This window comes from Chaetodon trifascialis, chromosome 16 (assembly GCF_039877785.1).
Source record: "Chaetodon trifascialis isolate fChaTrf1 chromosome 16, fChaTrf1.hap1, whole genome shotgun sequence".
Lineage (NCBI taxonomy): Eukaryota > Metazoa > Chordata > Actinopteri > Chaetodontiformes > Chaetodontidae > Chaetodon > Chaetodon trifascialis.
Genome location: NC_092071.1, coordinates 10,133,950 through 10,148,308, shown reverse-complemented (window position 1 = coordinate 10,148,308; position 14,359 = coordinate 10,133,950). Strand labels below are relative to the sequence as shown.

Sequence of the window (14,359 nt, the reverse complement as noted above, 5' to 3'; positions counted from 1 at the left end):
TTATTTAATTTGTTTTAAACTAGTGGTAAGGTAATATGACAATAAAAATTGTAAAAATTACATTTTATCAAGTACAAAAACGCACAATTCAACCTATAAATGACCCACCAGTTTTTTTTCAATTACAGATCGTAACCTCACCTGTGGTAAAAATACAGAGGACATAGTGTCCTCAATGGTAGCTCAAATGTAATGCAACTATCAGTAAGATCATTCAGACAGACGGGTCTACACTTAGAAAAAAAAAGAGTAAATTGAATATTTAATGTTATAATTTAATGTTGAATGAAGTACAGAAAATATAGAGTACAATCAAATGAAACAAGCTGTACTGAAAAAAACAAAACAAAACAAAAACATGATTCCCGTCAACTAAATTATGTTATTAGTAGCTCTCCCATATGAACAAAAGCTTCCAAGTAAACTAATAAAATATTAAACTAATAGCTATGGAATTATCCTTCTGAGAGTAACAAAATAAAGATTTGGTCATTTGGAGTTCAGTACCTCAGAAAATGACAAGAGGCTCTGCTTAGCTGTGTTTGCACATCAAACAGAGAAAACTATATCCATACACAAAGTCACACACACTTACACACTCATTCACTTTTCTCCTCAAACATACACTTCACTCGAGACCCCCAAAACCCTTATGATTGGTCTCGGCTAACCACAGGAATCATTCATTAAAACTCAGCTAATGAAAGAAATCCTCCAATTTATCTAATCCATGTCAAACGGAAAGGTGGTTATTTTCTAGTTCACGATTTGTAGGCTGCAGATGTGCAACACTTGCACCAAGAGACTGCCAAGTGAGCTGCAGGGTGAAAAATGCTGGCAAAAATACTTTGTAATTAAAGGTACATTGCTGGGTTTGTCCCAAAAGTTCGGTGGTGTTCCACTGCCTCAAACAAGAAAGAAATTGAGAGGATTGTGATGTTCAATCTTGAAGATTGTGACTGTCCTTTCCCTCTTTCCCCAGTGCCGGTTGGAAAATACTCTTAAAAAATGTACCTCTTTCCATAAACAGTGTATGTATGCAAAAGTAGAACAGACAGATTAGATCTTATGTGGGCCAGAAACAAAGAAAATATCATTGAATAGAACTTTGAATAAAATACTGACTGACCGTTTCATCTGGCATTGATCTGAAAGAATGGAAAAATGGAAAATAGTGGACACTGTGCATGTATCTCTTTTAACGGTAACTAATTATTGAACTACAAAGAGCCCAGCAGTGTTTTAGGGACCCTTTGTTCTGAGCAGTTCAAGGCTTCATCCACCACAATATGGCTCAAGAATAAGTATGACCATACAGCACTAAATGCAGACACCCATCCTGCCCTCTGCTGGTGGACTACAGCATGGATTCAGTACGCTCCACATATTGTCACTGTTATACTGTTAGTAAGTGAAAGTACTACAGTCACTCCCTGGCAATAATGCAATTGTATAAATTAAATTTGTTTGAAATTATATAAAACATATCTCAGGTTACAATGCAGAATTAAGGAAGCAATGCCATTTCATTTGCAGTCACAGAGAAACAGTTTTTGCAGTCATTTTTTGTAATGAACGGGGAATATACTGTAGTTAATACATATAAACAGGTTAAGATGAGGATCCTTTCCCCACAGGAAAGTAGTGACCAGAGGCTGTGGGCTGACACGTGCCCTCCTCTTGGGGTGTCCTCTGTGTGACATCATTTGATTGGGACTCCTCACACACTTGGTATTTCACCCAGGGCTGGAGCCTTACATCCTGCCTTACACAGTCTTGTGTGCACTCGTGCACATTCTCGTCAGCTTGCATTTGGTTGTCTCATCACTTTTTGGATAAGTTAGCAAATCGTAACCTAAAACGTCATGTATCACCATAATCTTTGCCTTAAACCCTTTTCTGTATACCTTCATACTTGACATGCATGAAATAAACTGATCTCATATTGTATGTGTGTATTATTCAGTTTAGTCTGCCTAAATAAGTGAGGAATGATTGTTGATAAGGATTTTTGTTGCACATTCTTACAGAGGTGCACACAGGTTATCTTACAATGTAGCCTACAATAAAACTAAGAGCAACTGATTCATGAATGTGCGCTCAGAGCATGGGCTGAGACAGTTTCAGAGCTTGCCGAACAGCTATGTCATACAAAACCATGCCCATCTGGGTGAAATACCAAGTTTTTCAGGAGTCCCCTGGGTGAAGGGGACCAGTGGGTGTTCCCCTCTACCGCCAAGATCATGGTGAACGATGGCTGTTCACCAACAGGAACAAAAGCAGAAAGAGAAACATGCAGTTGTCTTCAAGTACAGCAGTCCTTCAGTGTTTTAAACTCGCATCATGTCAGACATGCTTACCCACACTCTCACTCACTCACTCACTCACTCACGTACACACACACACACACACACACACACACACACACACACACACACACACACACACACACACACGTATTTGTACTCCTTCATTTCCCAAAACTGCCGAAGTTAGCAAAGGCATCTTGTTTGGGTGGAACCACGGCTGGGGTGATTGAATGTGTTAGGCCCATCCCAACTCCAGGCACTCCCATGCCAGCCATACCACCCATCATCATCGGAGTGGCCATGCCCATATTCATGCTCATGTTCATTCCCATCATGCCTTGGTTTACAGGAATTCCTCCCATCCCCATGGTACCCGTGGTCATTGAAGGGGGCATACTCGCTGCCAGTGATGCAGGCATGCCAGTTGCCATCGATGCAGGCATGCCCATCGTCATGGCATTGCCTGTCACCATGGGATTAGCTGGTGGTCTAATGGGTGTTACGGGCGGCGGGGAGCTGAGGTTCAATCCTCCGAAGTTCTGGGCCAACAGGTTGACGGGAGGCACTCCTGCACAGACACATATGGGCAGGGAGGAGTTGATCTACAGTGTTTTACCACTTGGGTTATAAATCTTCATAATGTGTAACAGGTTGGTCTTTTTTGTCAGACCAACTTTATTAATTCTGCAGGGTTCAGCAAGTTAAATTCAAGACTTTTTTAAAAACCACATACAAAACATACAAATGCAGTTTTATACTTGTTTCATGGTCATAACAGCCAAAGCATGAAAGTTATCAATGAAAACCCCTAAACCTGGATAAACAGCAGAAAATGATGGATGGGTTAACCAATTAAAAAACGAATTAACATGAGTTAAATGAATTTTACAAAGTCAGAGGTCTGGAGCGATGGTTCTGGGGATTTTCCAGTTAGTTCTTACTAAACTCATTTTGCAAATAATGGCACTGCTTACAGCAGGCCAGAAAGAATAGCTACCTTGTAAATGAAATTCAACACCTCTGACCTTTTTAATGCCTTTTTTTTGAGGAATGTGAAATCCATGCTTTTTCAGATGTATCAAGCCCTGCAGATACTCTGCTTAATTAGGAATCCGTCTTTCTCTCTTACGTTTCTTTTTCTTTTTTCACATCCACTTGCAGTGTAACATGCCCAGAGAAAACAAAATCACTGAATGGAACATGATACCTTGTTGCTGGATGATATTGTTGAGTGTGGGAGGTGTCTTAGTTGGGTTGAGGCCTGCTGATAGGAAGTCCAGGCTGATGTTGACAGAGGGGTCAGACCAGGTTGACCCTAACGATCCTTGACCTCCAACACCAACCTTCTGCTGTTGTCCGATGGCCTGCTGGGGTGTAATTCCTCCCAAGCTCTGAAAAGAATTAAAGACATGTTACATTTTGATAAATACACTAAGAATATACTTATGATGTAAAGTTTCTAAAGTTCACTGAACTTGAACACTAAGAGCAATCAAGAACAATTTCTGACATAAAGAAAACAACAACCATGGCATCAGTTTAACTTCATAATACACATTCTTTCAGTGGAATTCATTATTAACAGCAACTAAAGACTAAGCAGACTTTCCTATGATGTGTACCTACCTGCTGAGAGCGAGACAGGGGCATGGTGGGCATAGCAACAGATGCTCCTGGCATCGCCCCTCCCAGAGAGAAGGTCATGCTCTGAGAGGCACTCAGTGTTGTATGTGGATTGGATAGTTGATGGTTAACTCCGCCCATCAGGTCAAAGAGCTCGGCAGAAGGTGGGACGGGGGCGGAAGTAGACGTTGTGGGTGACTGCACGCTGCCAAACAGGTCCGCGACGGGCTGGGAGGGGCCAGAACTTGACGAAGCTGGCGGATTGGCTGAGAAGGCATTCCAGTCTCCAAATTCCCCATTTCCATTGGATGATGCAGCAGCTGGCCACAAAAGAGCATTGACATGTTTTTAGTTATGATTGTAATACTCAGCTTGGATTTTGACAGGAACTGTCCCACTGCACGTCACTGTGTCCTAAATTTAAATTCCCTACATAAAACAGTACGTACAAAACAGCTTTTTTGTTGCAGTGGACCTCGCCTGAACTTGATCTAAGAGATTAGATATCACACATAACCTGTTTGGTTCACTTAAAAAGAACGCTGGAGGGTTTGCCCAGTTAGTACAGTCAACTGAACCCTGGTGCGGACCAAGACTGCCTGATCCAAGATCTGTTTCTAAGTGGACTCTATGGTTTTTTATGGTGTGAAATCTGACCAACCAACCACTGGATTTGTTTGAAGTGACCTACAGGTGTGAAAGTACCCTATGACCACTAGAAGAGGAGCTGAGAGAGCTAAGAACAAGTTTACCGGTGGAGGTTGGGAGGCTGGCAGAGGCTGCAGGAGAGGAGAAGTCAGCAAAGCCACCAATGAGGTCTGAACTTCCACCTGGATGGACGGACACAAACATGTAGTCACCCAAAAAGCAAAGAACCAAAAACTCTCTTGTCCGACAAAATGTGACATATCTTTGTGTAAAGATAAAGGTTTGTGGTTACCTGTTGTAGTGCCCTGATTGGATGAAGGGTCGATCACGAGCAGGTCAGCTAGACCGCTACTGGTAGACTGCCTCACTGATGACTACAGACAGGGGTAGGGAAAGATAAGGTGGTTAAATATTTCCTAATGAAAATGTATCTCACTGTTGGAAAGGTGTGAGTATTTGCGTGAGCACCTTCTCCTCTGGGCTCTTGTCTCCAGTGTAGTGAGCTGCAGCACCGAGGTCCAGAGTTTTGCTGCTTGCTGCTCCGCTGCGTTTCCGTGTGGTGGTGGTTGTGGTTTCCGTTGCTTGTGTGATCTGGATGCTCTTTGTTGTGACAGTTTCTTCCTCATCTTTGAACTCAAGGGTTTCCTGCCTACCGTTTCTGGATGCTCGGTCCTCCTCGTTGTCACTATGGCAACCAGACAAAGGATGTGTGAGGAGCAGCACTCAGGAGATTTTGCTATTGACTGTTATGCTACTTAAAAATTCTTGCACATCTGTGTGTGATTGATTACGGAATGGATAATGTAGGAGTAATCATAATAACAGTAGTTAAGAAGAGCATAACGTGTCTGCGGTGCAACCACAGGATGAAGCAGCTTTAGGATCAAACTAACTAGCTTCAACATATCGTTTAGTTTCACCCTAAATTGAGAGAACGGTCCACTGATTCTGATTTTAAAAAGGCAGCTATTAAAAAGAAGCCAATTAGTTATTATAACACCACCAAGCACACCAAAAAAGCACCCAGTAACTTAACTCTATATCCTCGGACCATTTCAAAACAAGCATTAACTAAGACACTATATAAACATGTTTAAACGTGTATGCGGACAATGTTCACCTGATTCTGTCGGGTGAGTCGTCTCGTTCCTTCTTTCTGAACTTATTGAGCGTGTCGTCGATGGTGCTGCCTATCTTGTCACTGATCTCTCCGAGCTTCTCACTAAAGGGGAAAGCTCCTCTGCTCTTATCCCAGTCCTCATCCCACTTACTCCGATCCAACTCATTGGCTGGAAAGATAAAGACAGAAAAGGACAGAGAGAGAGAGAGACAGAGAGAAACTTTGTAACAACTGACTGCTTATGATAAACACAAGACACTAAAAGCAACAATAAGTTTAGAGCTGCTGCAAATTATTCTTTCAACTAGGGCTGTCAGTTTAACGCGTTAATTAGATTAATTAATTACGCTGCAAATTAACGTGCTATAAAAATTAACGCAATTAATCATGAGTGGCAAGTCAATGCGCAAGCATTTTAAATTTGGCCCTTTGAGTGACCCGTAGGCTGCGGTGGCAGGTCGCATATTACCTGCGCCACTAGTCAAAAGCAGGGTGACAACAGACATGGATGCGACACCGGAGAGCGAGGCAAGTCTACTTGGACCTTTGAACGGCAAGTTTATTTATAAAAAGAACAAAGACGGGACTATTAACAAGAACGCAGTGATTTGTACCTTGTGTAAAAAAGAATTTTCCTATCACCGTAGCAGCTCCAGCCTGAATTATCATTTAAACGCTAAACATGTAGTTGCTGCTAGTGCCGCTAGTGCTACCGTGAGCTCACTCCGCCAACCCACACTTGCTGAGTTAGGAAAACGAATGAGCAGAGCCACGACAGAAAAACTGACAAACTCAATCGCAAAGTGGGTTGCTGCTGATTGCAGACCGATTTCAATCGTGGAAGACGAGGGCCTAAAAGAGGCGTTTCAGATAGCGTCATCTGACTCTAATTTCCAGCTACCGTCGAGAACTACAGTGATGAAAAGAATTCACCAGCTGTAATGTGAATGTCAGTGAATTGTAATGTCCTAGAATTCAAATTCTTTATTTGGGGACTTTTAGCAGATATGAGATTAAAATGCGATTAATTAGATTAATTAATTACAAATCCTGGAATTAATTAGATTAATTTTTTTAATCGCCTGACAGCACTACTTTCAACATTTGCTTGATTAAACGTGTGGTCTATCTAATCTATTGGTATATCTACGAATCAATTTATCAGACTGCTCCTGAGAAGATGATAAGTAGTGGGACAAGGAGCATCTGCAAAGTAGCCAGAAATTTCACTTTACTGGATTAATAGGAGCTTTACTCCAACATTTATCATCAATAATTATCATTTTAATCCACATCTGACAGACTGAGCTGCCAAAGGAGATGCAGTGAACTACTCACAGTTCTTCACGCTTCCTCCTCCTCCCATGCTGTCAGAGGAAACTCCAATGTATTTATCTTTGTTCTTCTTGGCTTTCTTCCTCTCCTCTCTCAGTCTGTCATCGTCCTGGACGAATTCCACCATCTCCTTCACCTTCTGACGCACATTGATGCCCTGATCCTTTCCATTCTCATCTGGACAGACACAAGTACACAAACACACACACAAAGACAGAAAACTATAACAGGAGAACTACTGAATAGACTGCTATGACATGTGTTTGTTGTAGGTGTTGGCACAGCGTCTAACATACAGGCAAGATATCTCAATTATCAGAAAAGTGAAGAGGAAAAAGTTTAACCAATAAAGAGATAGGTCATTTTCATTGAGAGACTCACCAATGAAGTGGTAGTTTTCTAGAGATCTCAGGTCGTAGATGTGTTCTCGGGCACTGGTGACGACTCTCTCAGACCCATTCCTGATCAGATAGGCCAGCAGCAGTAAAGCCTGACGGACGGAGATCGAGAAAAAGCGAGATAGCAAGAGATGGAGTGAGAGACAGGATTCGAGAGGTAACTATGGGGGGATGTAGTTAGAATTGCTCAATAAGAAAAAATCTTTCCTAAAAAGTACAAGTAAAATCTATTTTTATTCCAGATGGTTTCCTTGCCTTGAGTCATGTCTGCTCTCTTAAATGCAGCTGAAAAAAATCCAAATTCATTCTTACATGGTCCTTGTGTTATTTATAATCTTTGCTTATCAGCAACTTTGCACTATGTGGGATTTGGGGGGGGGATTAAGGAAGGAGTCAAGAAAATGTCTCAATACAGTAGAGTCAAAATGATACACTGCTCCTTCTAAAATCAATGCAGCTCACATGTTCAATCACTCAAGCACAAAGAAACACGGTGACTCAGCTTTAGAAACAATACAGAACAATAAAATACAAAACTGAGCTGTGCAACACAATCAGATACAACAAGGGCAACCTGCCAACTAGAGTATAACCACACCTTGTAGACTCGTCTCCAGTTCTTCTTGTTGTCTTTCAGCATCCTGGTCCACAGCATGTTCATCACCTCTGGAAACTGCTCGTACATAAAGGTAGATCTACACACACAGACATACACACAATCAAAAATACTGTAGTGCTAGTTAAACCCATGTAGGTAAACCAAAGCAGAATTAGGTGTAGTGAACAAAGCCTGTGGACTATCAGTCAATGTGTGTGTAATGACACAAGAGTTTATCTGCTGCCTTAGTGATAACATGCATGCATTTACTTGCACATACAGTAAAAGTGTGTATGTGTGTGTTATGCATACTTGGCTATTTCTCCCATTAGCTGTCCAGAGGGTCCCCAGGGGTCGTCATTGGTGGCCTCTCTCACCTTGGACTCGATCTCTGAGTAGTTCATCACCACATTGGTGCTGTTGACACAAATGTAGATTTTTCTTCAGAAATTGCACCCTTTAAATATTTGTTTTATCATCAACATTTCATACAAGTTCAGTTGGCTTTCGTTTCTTGTCTTTCTGTTCACTTATTATGAACACGGCGCTTAAGTAAGCGTTGCTGCAAATTTTAAAATCAGCAACTGTTCTGTGCCGATTCTCTTCACACTCCAATTGTCACATTTCCAGAGGTCAGGCAGACCGAAATACAGACAACAAAAAATGCACAAATTCACATATTTACACAGCAGAACACAAGGGCAACTATGAAATGACAATCTCTCAGGCTAGCAGAGTGTCATTATCATATCTAAATTCTACACACATGCTCTTGATCCATCACAGATGGCTACCTACTGCTACACACTCATTAGCACACACATGCACACCACACATTCAAACTGAGAATAACTGAAAAACAGGATAGCCATATTTGCGTGTCATACACACATCACACGATGAAACTGAGTCAGATAAGGACAATCTCAGCTAACTGAATAATGAATGACACCTTTCTAAAAGCCTGCGCTGTGACCACTGAAATTTAGAGAACAGACATGCATGTGTGCACACATGCACACGCAAGCATGGTGAGGTGAGCAAGGTGTGTATATCCATCTGTGTGTGCGTGTGTGTGTGTCTGTGTGTTAAACAGTGAGGTAAACACAGCCAAACCTCCCCATGAGTAATGTCTGCTTCCTGCCCTCTTTGTTTTTGTGGGCTCACCTGCTGCTGTGTTTGTTTTTCTGTGCGTGTGTGTGTGTGTGTGCGTGTGTGTGTGTGTGTGTGTGTGTGTGTGTGTGTGTGTGTGTGTGTGTGTGTGTGTGTGTGTTGTGTCATTTGATGGGCACGGCTCTACAGACCCCTGGCCAAAAAAAAAAGAAAATACAGCCAAAGCACTGCAGCTTGAAACACACCTCTACCTCTCTTCTCCACCATGACTCTCCTTTCTCTACTGCTCCTTCATCCTGTCTGGATTTTTTTTTTTTCCAAATTTCAATCTCCTTCACTTCATTCTCTATACAGTTTTATCTCCTGCTCATCATTTTGCCCAATTATCAACCCCATCATCACTCATTTATTCCCCAGCTCACTTTCCCTGTCTTTCCTCTCTGTCTCTTTCTCCTCTGAGCTCTGCCACCCTCCCAACTCAAGGAAAGTAAGAGACATCTGTACATTTCACGGCTGCCTTTGACTGTGTTATCGTCAGCAGATAAAAGAAGTACAGACAGCAAGCGCTCCATAGTAGCGTGACTCTTAATCTGCAGGAAAAGCAAGGCCACCGCTGCCAGCTCTGTTGAGGTAGATCAATAATAGAGTGTATTCATCATGCCCAGTCAGGCAGAACCAACAGCTGATGGGAGCTGGTGTCTGTTACTCCATCTAAAGCTCTGTTGAGCTCTCCGTCTGTGCTACTTTGATATATTCCCTGTCTCCTTTCTTCAGTCTCTTCACTCATCTCTCCTTTATGCAACTTTCTTCTATCTGCTTCCTCTTTTTTCCTTATCACATCGATGACACAATTGATCCTTTAAAAGGCAGAGCCAACAGGAGCGCACACCATCTCAAACTGTAAGCAGACAGTCAAAGTGAAATACGACTTTTTGATGTTAGCATTCTTACTGTGACTTTTGTTCGCACAATGCATTCGTTTATAGGATTGAAAATTAGAGCTGCAACGAGTAGTCGATCAATCGATTAGTTGATCAAAAAAAAAAAAAGAATTGCCAACTATTTTGATAATCCATTAATCGTTTCAGTCATTTTTCAAGCAAAAACGTCAAACATTTGCTGGTCCATGCTTCTTCAATGTAAAGTTTGGCTTCTTTTTGATGTAATTTATGAGAGTAAATGAAGAGTCTTTGAGTTTTGAACTATTGGACAAAAGAAGCAAGTTGAAGACATCACTTTGGGCTCAAGGAAACTGTGATGAGCATTTTTCACAATTTTTTTTGACATTTTCTAGACTAAATGATAAATCGATAATGAAAATGATTGTTAGTTGCAGCCCGATTGAACATGTAATTGTGAACTGCTTCCTCTTGGGAGCCTTGTTGGTCATACCAGTGTATATCATCATCACCATCAGCACCGTGATTTATATTGAAAAGGTATGCTGGACAAACTTAATGTACGAGTTCATAAATCTCCTTAAAAACAAAGATTCTTTTAGTATGGCAAAAGCATACCAGACTTTACCCTGCTTGTCACTGTGAATTGTGTTTTTCTATAACATGACATTTTTTTACATTTAAGATTTTAGTGTTGTGTGGACACAGTCAGTACAATACAGCATCCACACAGTATGTATCTAACAGTAGCCTGCAATTAACCTTGTTTACACGATTACTATCAAAATGCAAGTGCACATTAACAACCTGCTGAAACCTCCTACTTTTAAATACCCTCCTCATATTTGGAAATAGGGTGAGCAAAAAATGAGAAACAACTCCCAATGTAATGTAGTCCAGTTTAACGCCTCTACAAACCACAATCTCAATAATAAACATCTACTTAAACTAATACCTCTCTGACAGTGTCAATTAAAACTGAACAATATTTTCTTTGTAAAGGTGGAATTTATGGCTCAGTTGTGCTGGATTGCATTCGATTTTACAGGAGAACCGAATCAAATGACCAATAAAAAGACTAAATTTGGATGACTATCACTACTGTATGCACAAATTGCATTCTTAATACTCGACTGAAATTAATCTAAAATAAGACATACAAACTCTACAAACAAAAAAAAATGAAATGACTTATACTGTAGAAGTAAAAACCTATGTGTTAAGCAAGTGACAATTAACTGAAAACTGTAGCAACTAAACTAAAAAACAGAAACAACCACAACAAAAATAGAGTCTTCTCCAGTCAAAGACACTTTGGAGATTGTAATTTGTGTGCTATTAAACTAAACACACTTTTCCCCGGTATGAGGATGGTAACTAGACAAAAGGGGATGCACTAATCTGTAGTGCTAGACTCAATATCAGTCCAATACTGACAAAAGCTCTGGATCATGTAACAGAAAAAAATAAAATAAAACACAAACTAATTTTTAACAGCTCAGGTGTTATCTGACACAGAAAAAAAGATTCCGATTTATAATGGGTCCCCAGTTTCAAGGCTGTGGTGTAGGTCCTGGAAATGAAAATGAGGTATCAAGCTATTCCCACAAGAAACTGTGAGCGATTACGGTCAGTGTTTAAGGGGAGCATCTATAAAGTTGATGTAGAAGAGCAGTCTGATTCTCAGGGCACTATTTTTAGGAAAAAAGATTGTCACTTGATACCAGCCAAAACAATGACTCTAATGTGTCCAGTAAGTTCATATACACATACTGCATGCTCCTCAGCTTTAGACGAGGCTTGTGGTCCGCTTGAGGCTAGTTTGAACTAAACCAGTGTTTCCCAGTTCTGGTCCTCGGGCCCCACTGCCTGCATGTTTTAGATGTTTCCTGCTCAACACACCTGATTCAAATGAGTGGCGCGTTATCAGGCCACTGCAGAGTTTCATGACGAGCCGATAAACATGCAGGGCAGTGGGGCCTGTGGACCGGAATTGAGAAACACTGAACTAAACCTACTGTGATAATATCTGTTTTTCACTTCTCTTGTGCTTTTAATGTAATTGTGTTGTTGTTGCTTTATGGAACATGATAAAAGTTTCCTTTATTTTGCTACGTGAAACTGATTTTGTTTTAGCTACCACAAACCTAGCCCTCTGGATAGTGACAACAAAGGTTGTTTACTTGGTTATCAAATAAAAGGGCCTGTTCCAAGACACATGTTTATGTAGTTATCTCAACTAACTCTGCTAACAAGGAATTAGTCTTTTTGCATAAGCACATCCTCCAGATTGTTGTGGGTTTGGGTTTTACTCAGCTAAGTTATTCAAATTATTCAGTCTGCCTCTTGGAACAAACAGGACAAGAAACTGTTGTTCTCTGTCCTCCTGGATTATAGTAACATGATTATATGCATTGTAATGCACATTATTCTTGCAACAATGGCTATCACAATGACAGACATCGCCAAGAGGCATGCGTTGTCTAGTGTTCAGACACAACACGATGTAGTAGGTTGCGACACCAGCATTAGCTACTCCTGTATGATCTGTTTGGCTAACAAGCTTTGTTGTCCTCCTGTCCGGGACCATGGGGGCTTGGGCCTCGTTAGACCCGTGCAGCACTGTGTAACACTGAGGCATGGTCGATAGCTAAATACTAGCTGGAAATTTACTGTCCACATACAATTACCTAGTAACTTGGCTTACTATCATTAATACTTAGATTCCTTGGTGGGCTATAATGTTAAGTAAATGCACAGTAAGGGCAATGTTAGCGGGCATCACCAGGGTGGGACAGGGCGTGATTTTGCAGCAGCATTAACAGAAACAGTACAAGAGCCGACCTGGACTTAGCAATGCTAGCGGAATTAGCTAACTGGATAGCTTTCGTTCTGGATCGGAAACAAATTCATTTTCATCTTATAATCTTGTATTTCCCCGGCATCTGTGATCTAGGGTGGAAATTATTCCATGGGAGACCCCACTGTAAAACACACATCTCTATTTATGCCACAAGGTTGAAGATTGGCAGCTAGCCAGCTAGTCGGAGCTACCAGCTGAGGGGCTATCGCCGTGACGTCACGGCCCGTATCCTCTCCTCTGTCAGCGATAAAAGCTGCTGATGCTGCCCGGCTAAAGCCGCCTAGCTAGCCGGTTAGCTCGGAAGGCACTTAACAGTGAAGCTAGTGCAAACAGCAGCTCCACCTGCGCCTCGGTACTCACGCTTTGTCCACCAGCTCTCTGACTTTCCACATATTCAGCATCTCCACACGGAACTGCGGGCTCGCCGCCTCGATACTGCGTCGCCCCGTGTCTCTGCGCCCCAAAAGACAGAGGTGGTATCCGGTTACAGACGACAATCCCCCGTACTCCTCGATGAGCTCCGTTACTACAGCGGCCGCTGCGGTGAACGGACCGGCCCCAGTTGCTACGGAAACGTCGTCCTCTGGCGACGTCACTGAAACGTCAAGATGTGCCCTCGCTCGCGGACTGAATTATATATCTATATATCTACTATATCTATATAACTAATGAATGTTAGTGGGCAGATCAAAATGATGCAGGGACAATGTGGCAGCGAAGACGATGTTACTGAATGTTTTTTTGTTTTGTTTTTGATTTTAAATTTCTGTTGATTTCTAATACTAATTTTCACCCATCTTTCTCCTCCGGCCTAAAAATAGTCAAATTTCATGACACCGTGTCTAAAGACATTGTTACCTCCCCTTTAAAAACACTATGTATAACATTTAAATTAAAAATTGTAAACTACTTTCCCCTCAATGGTAGGAGTTACTACACTGTCTCCAACCACTCAGGGAGCCACACATCCACCATGTTGTTGTTCTCTCAAAACAACAACAACAACAACAACAAAAAGACAGATTTTTTTTTTTACTGCATCTACAAAAAGTACTGAAAATATTTACATTTCAAGTCAGTCAGACTCAATAAACCACTGAGTTGTGACCATTAAAAAATCCTACTGCCATAAGTATACGTACCTAATGTTAACTATTTGGTTGCAATTGTTTGTGCACTGTTTTTTTTTTTTTTCTGGTTTTCATTGTGTTACCCAGCTGAATCACTGTGGATGGCTGACAGATAGAAATGATCAGAATACTTCTCACTGAAAGTTTCTCATTAAAGTAGACAGGCCAAACATTAACCTCACAGTAAAAGTGTGCATGGCAGACAGTACACTTATATTTCTTTTTACTTATACGTATATATTTCTTTTGACATCATTTTGTTACCTGCACATCAGAAACCACTGGTCACTCCTTGCTAAGGACACTGAAACTCCATGTTTTGC

General features: G+C 41.3%; 1 protein-coding gene across 1 annotated transcript; it reads right to left on the bottom strand.

Moving 5' to 3' along the window:
* Nucleotides 1–254: 254 nt before the first annotated feature.
* On the bottom strand, nucleotides 255–13,464 carry LOC139345015 (clathrin interactor 1-like). The gene is made up of 12 exons (XM_070983462.1): nucleotides 13,267–13,464; nucleotides 8,344–8,448; nucleotides 8,032–8,128; nucleotides 7,417–7,525; nucleotides 7,039–7,212; nucleotides 5,701–5,869; nucleotides 5,049–5,265; nucleotides 4,873–4,954; nucleotides 4,685–4,762; nucleotides 3,936–4,252; nucleotides 3,517–3,700; nucleotides 255–2,877 (listed from the first exon to the last, which is right to left on the bottom strand). Exons 1-12 carry the CDS (start codon nucleotides 13,305–13,307, stop codon nucleotides 2,471–2,473), a joined length of 1,980 nt encoding a protein of 659 aa, XP_070839563.1. The 5' UTR covers nucleotides 13,308–13,464; the 3' UTR covers nucleotides 255–2,470.
* Nucleotides 13,465–14,359: the final 895 nt, after the last annotated feature.

Excerpts from the sequence above, each read along its gene's own strand:
- LOC139345015 (XM_070983462.1), bottom strand. The coding sequence starts at position 13,307 with ATGCTGAATATGTGGAAAGTCAGAGAGCTGGTGGACAAAGC. Across the intron at positions 5,266-5,700 it reads GACTCACCCGACAGAATCAG|TGACAACGAGGAGGACCGAG; the intron begins GTGAACATTGTC and ends TGGTTGCCATAG. Across the intron at positions 4,253-4,684 it reads CAGCCTCCCAACCTCCACCG|CTGCTGCATCATCCAATGGA; the intron begins GTAAACTTGTTC and ends TTTTGTGGCCAG.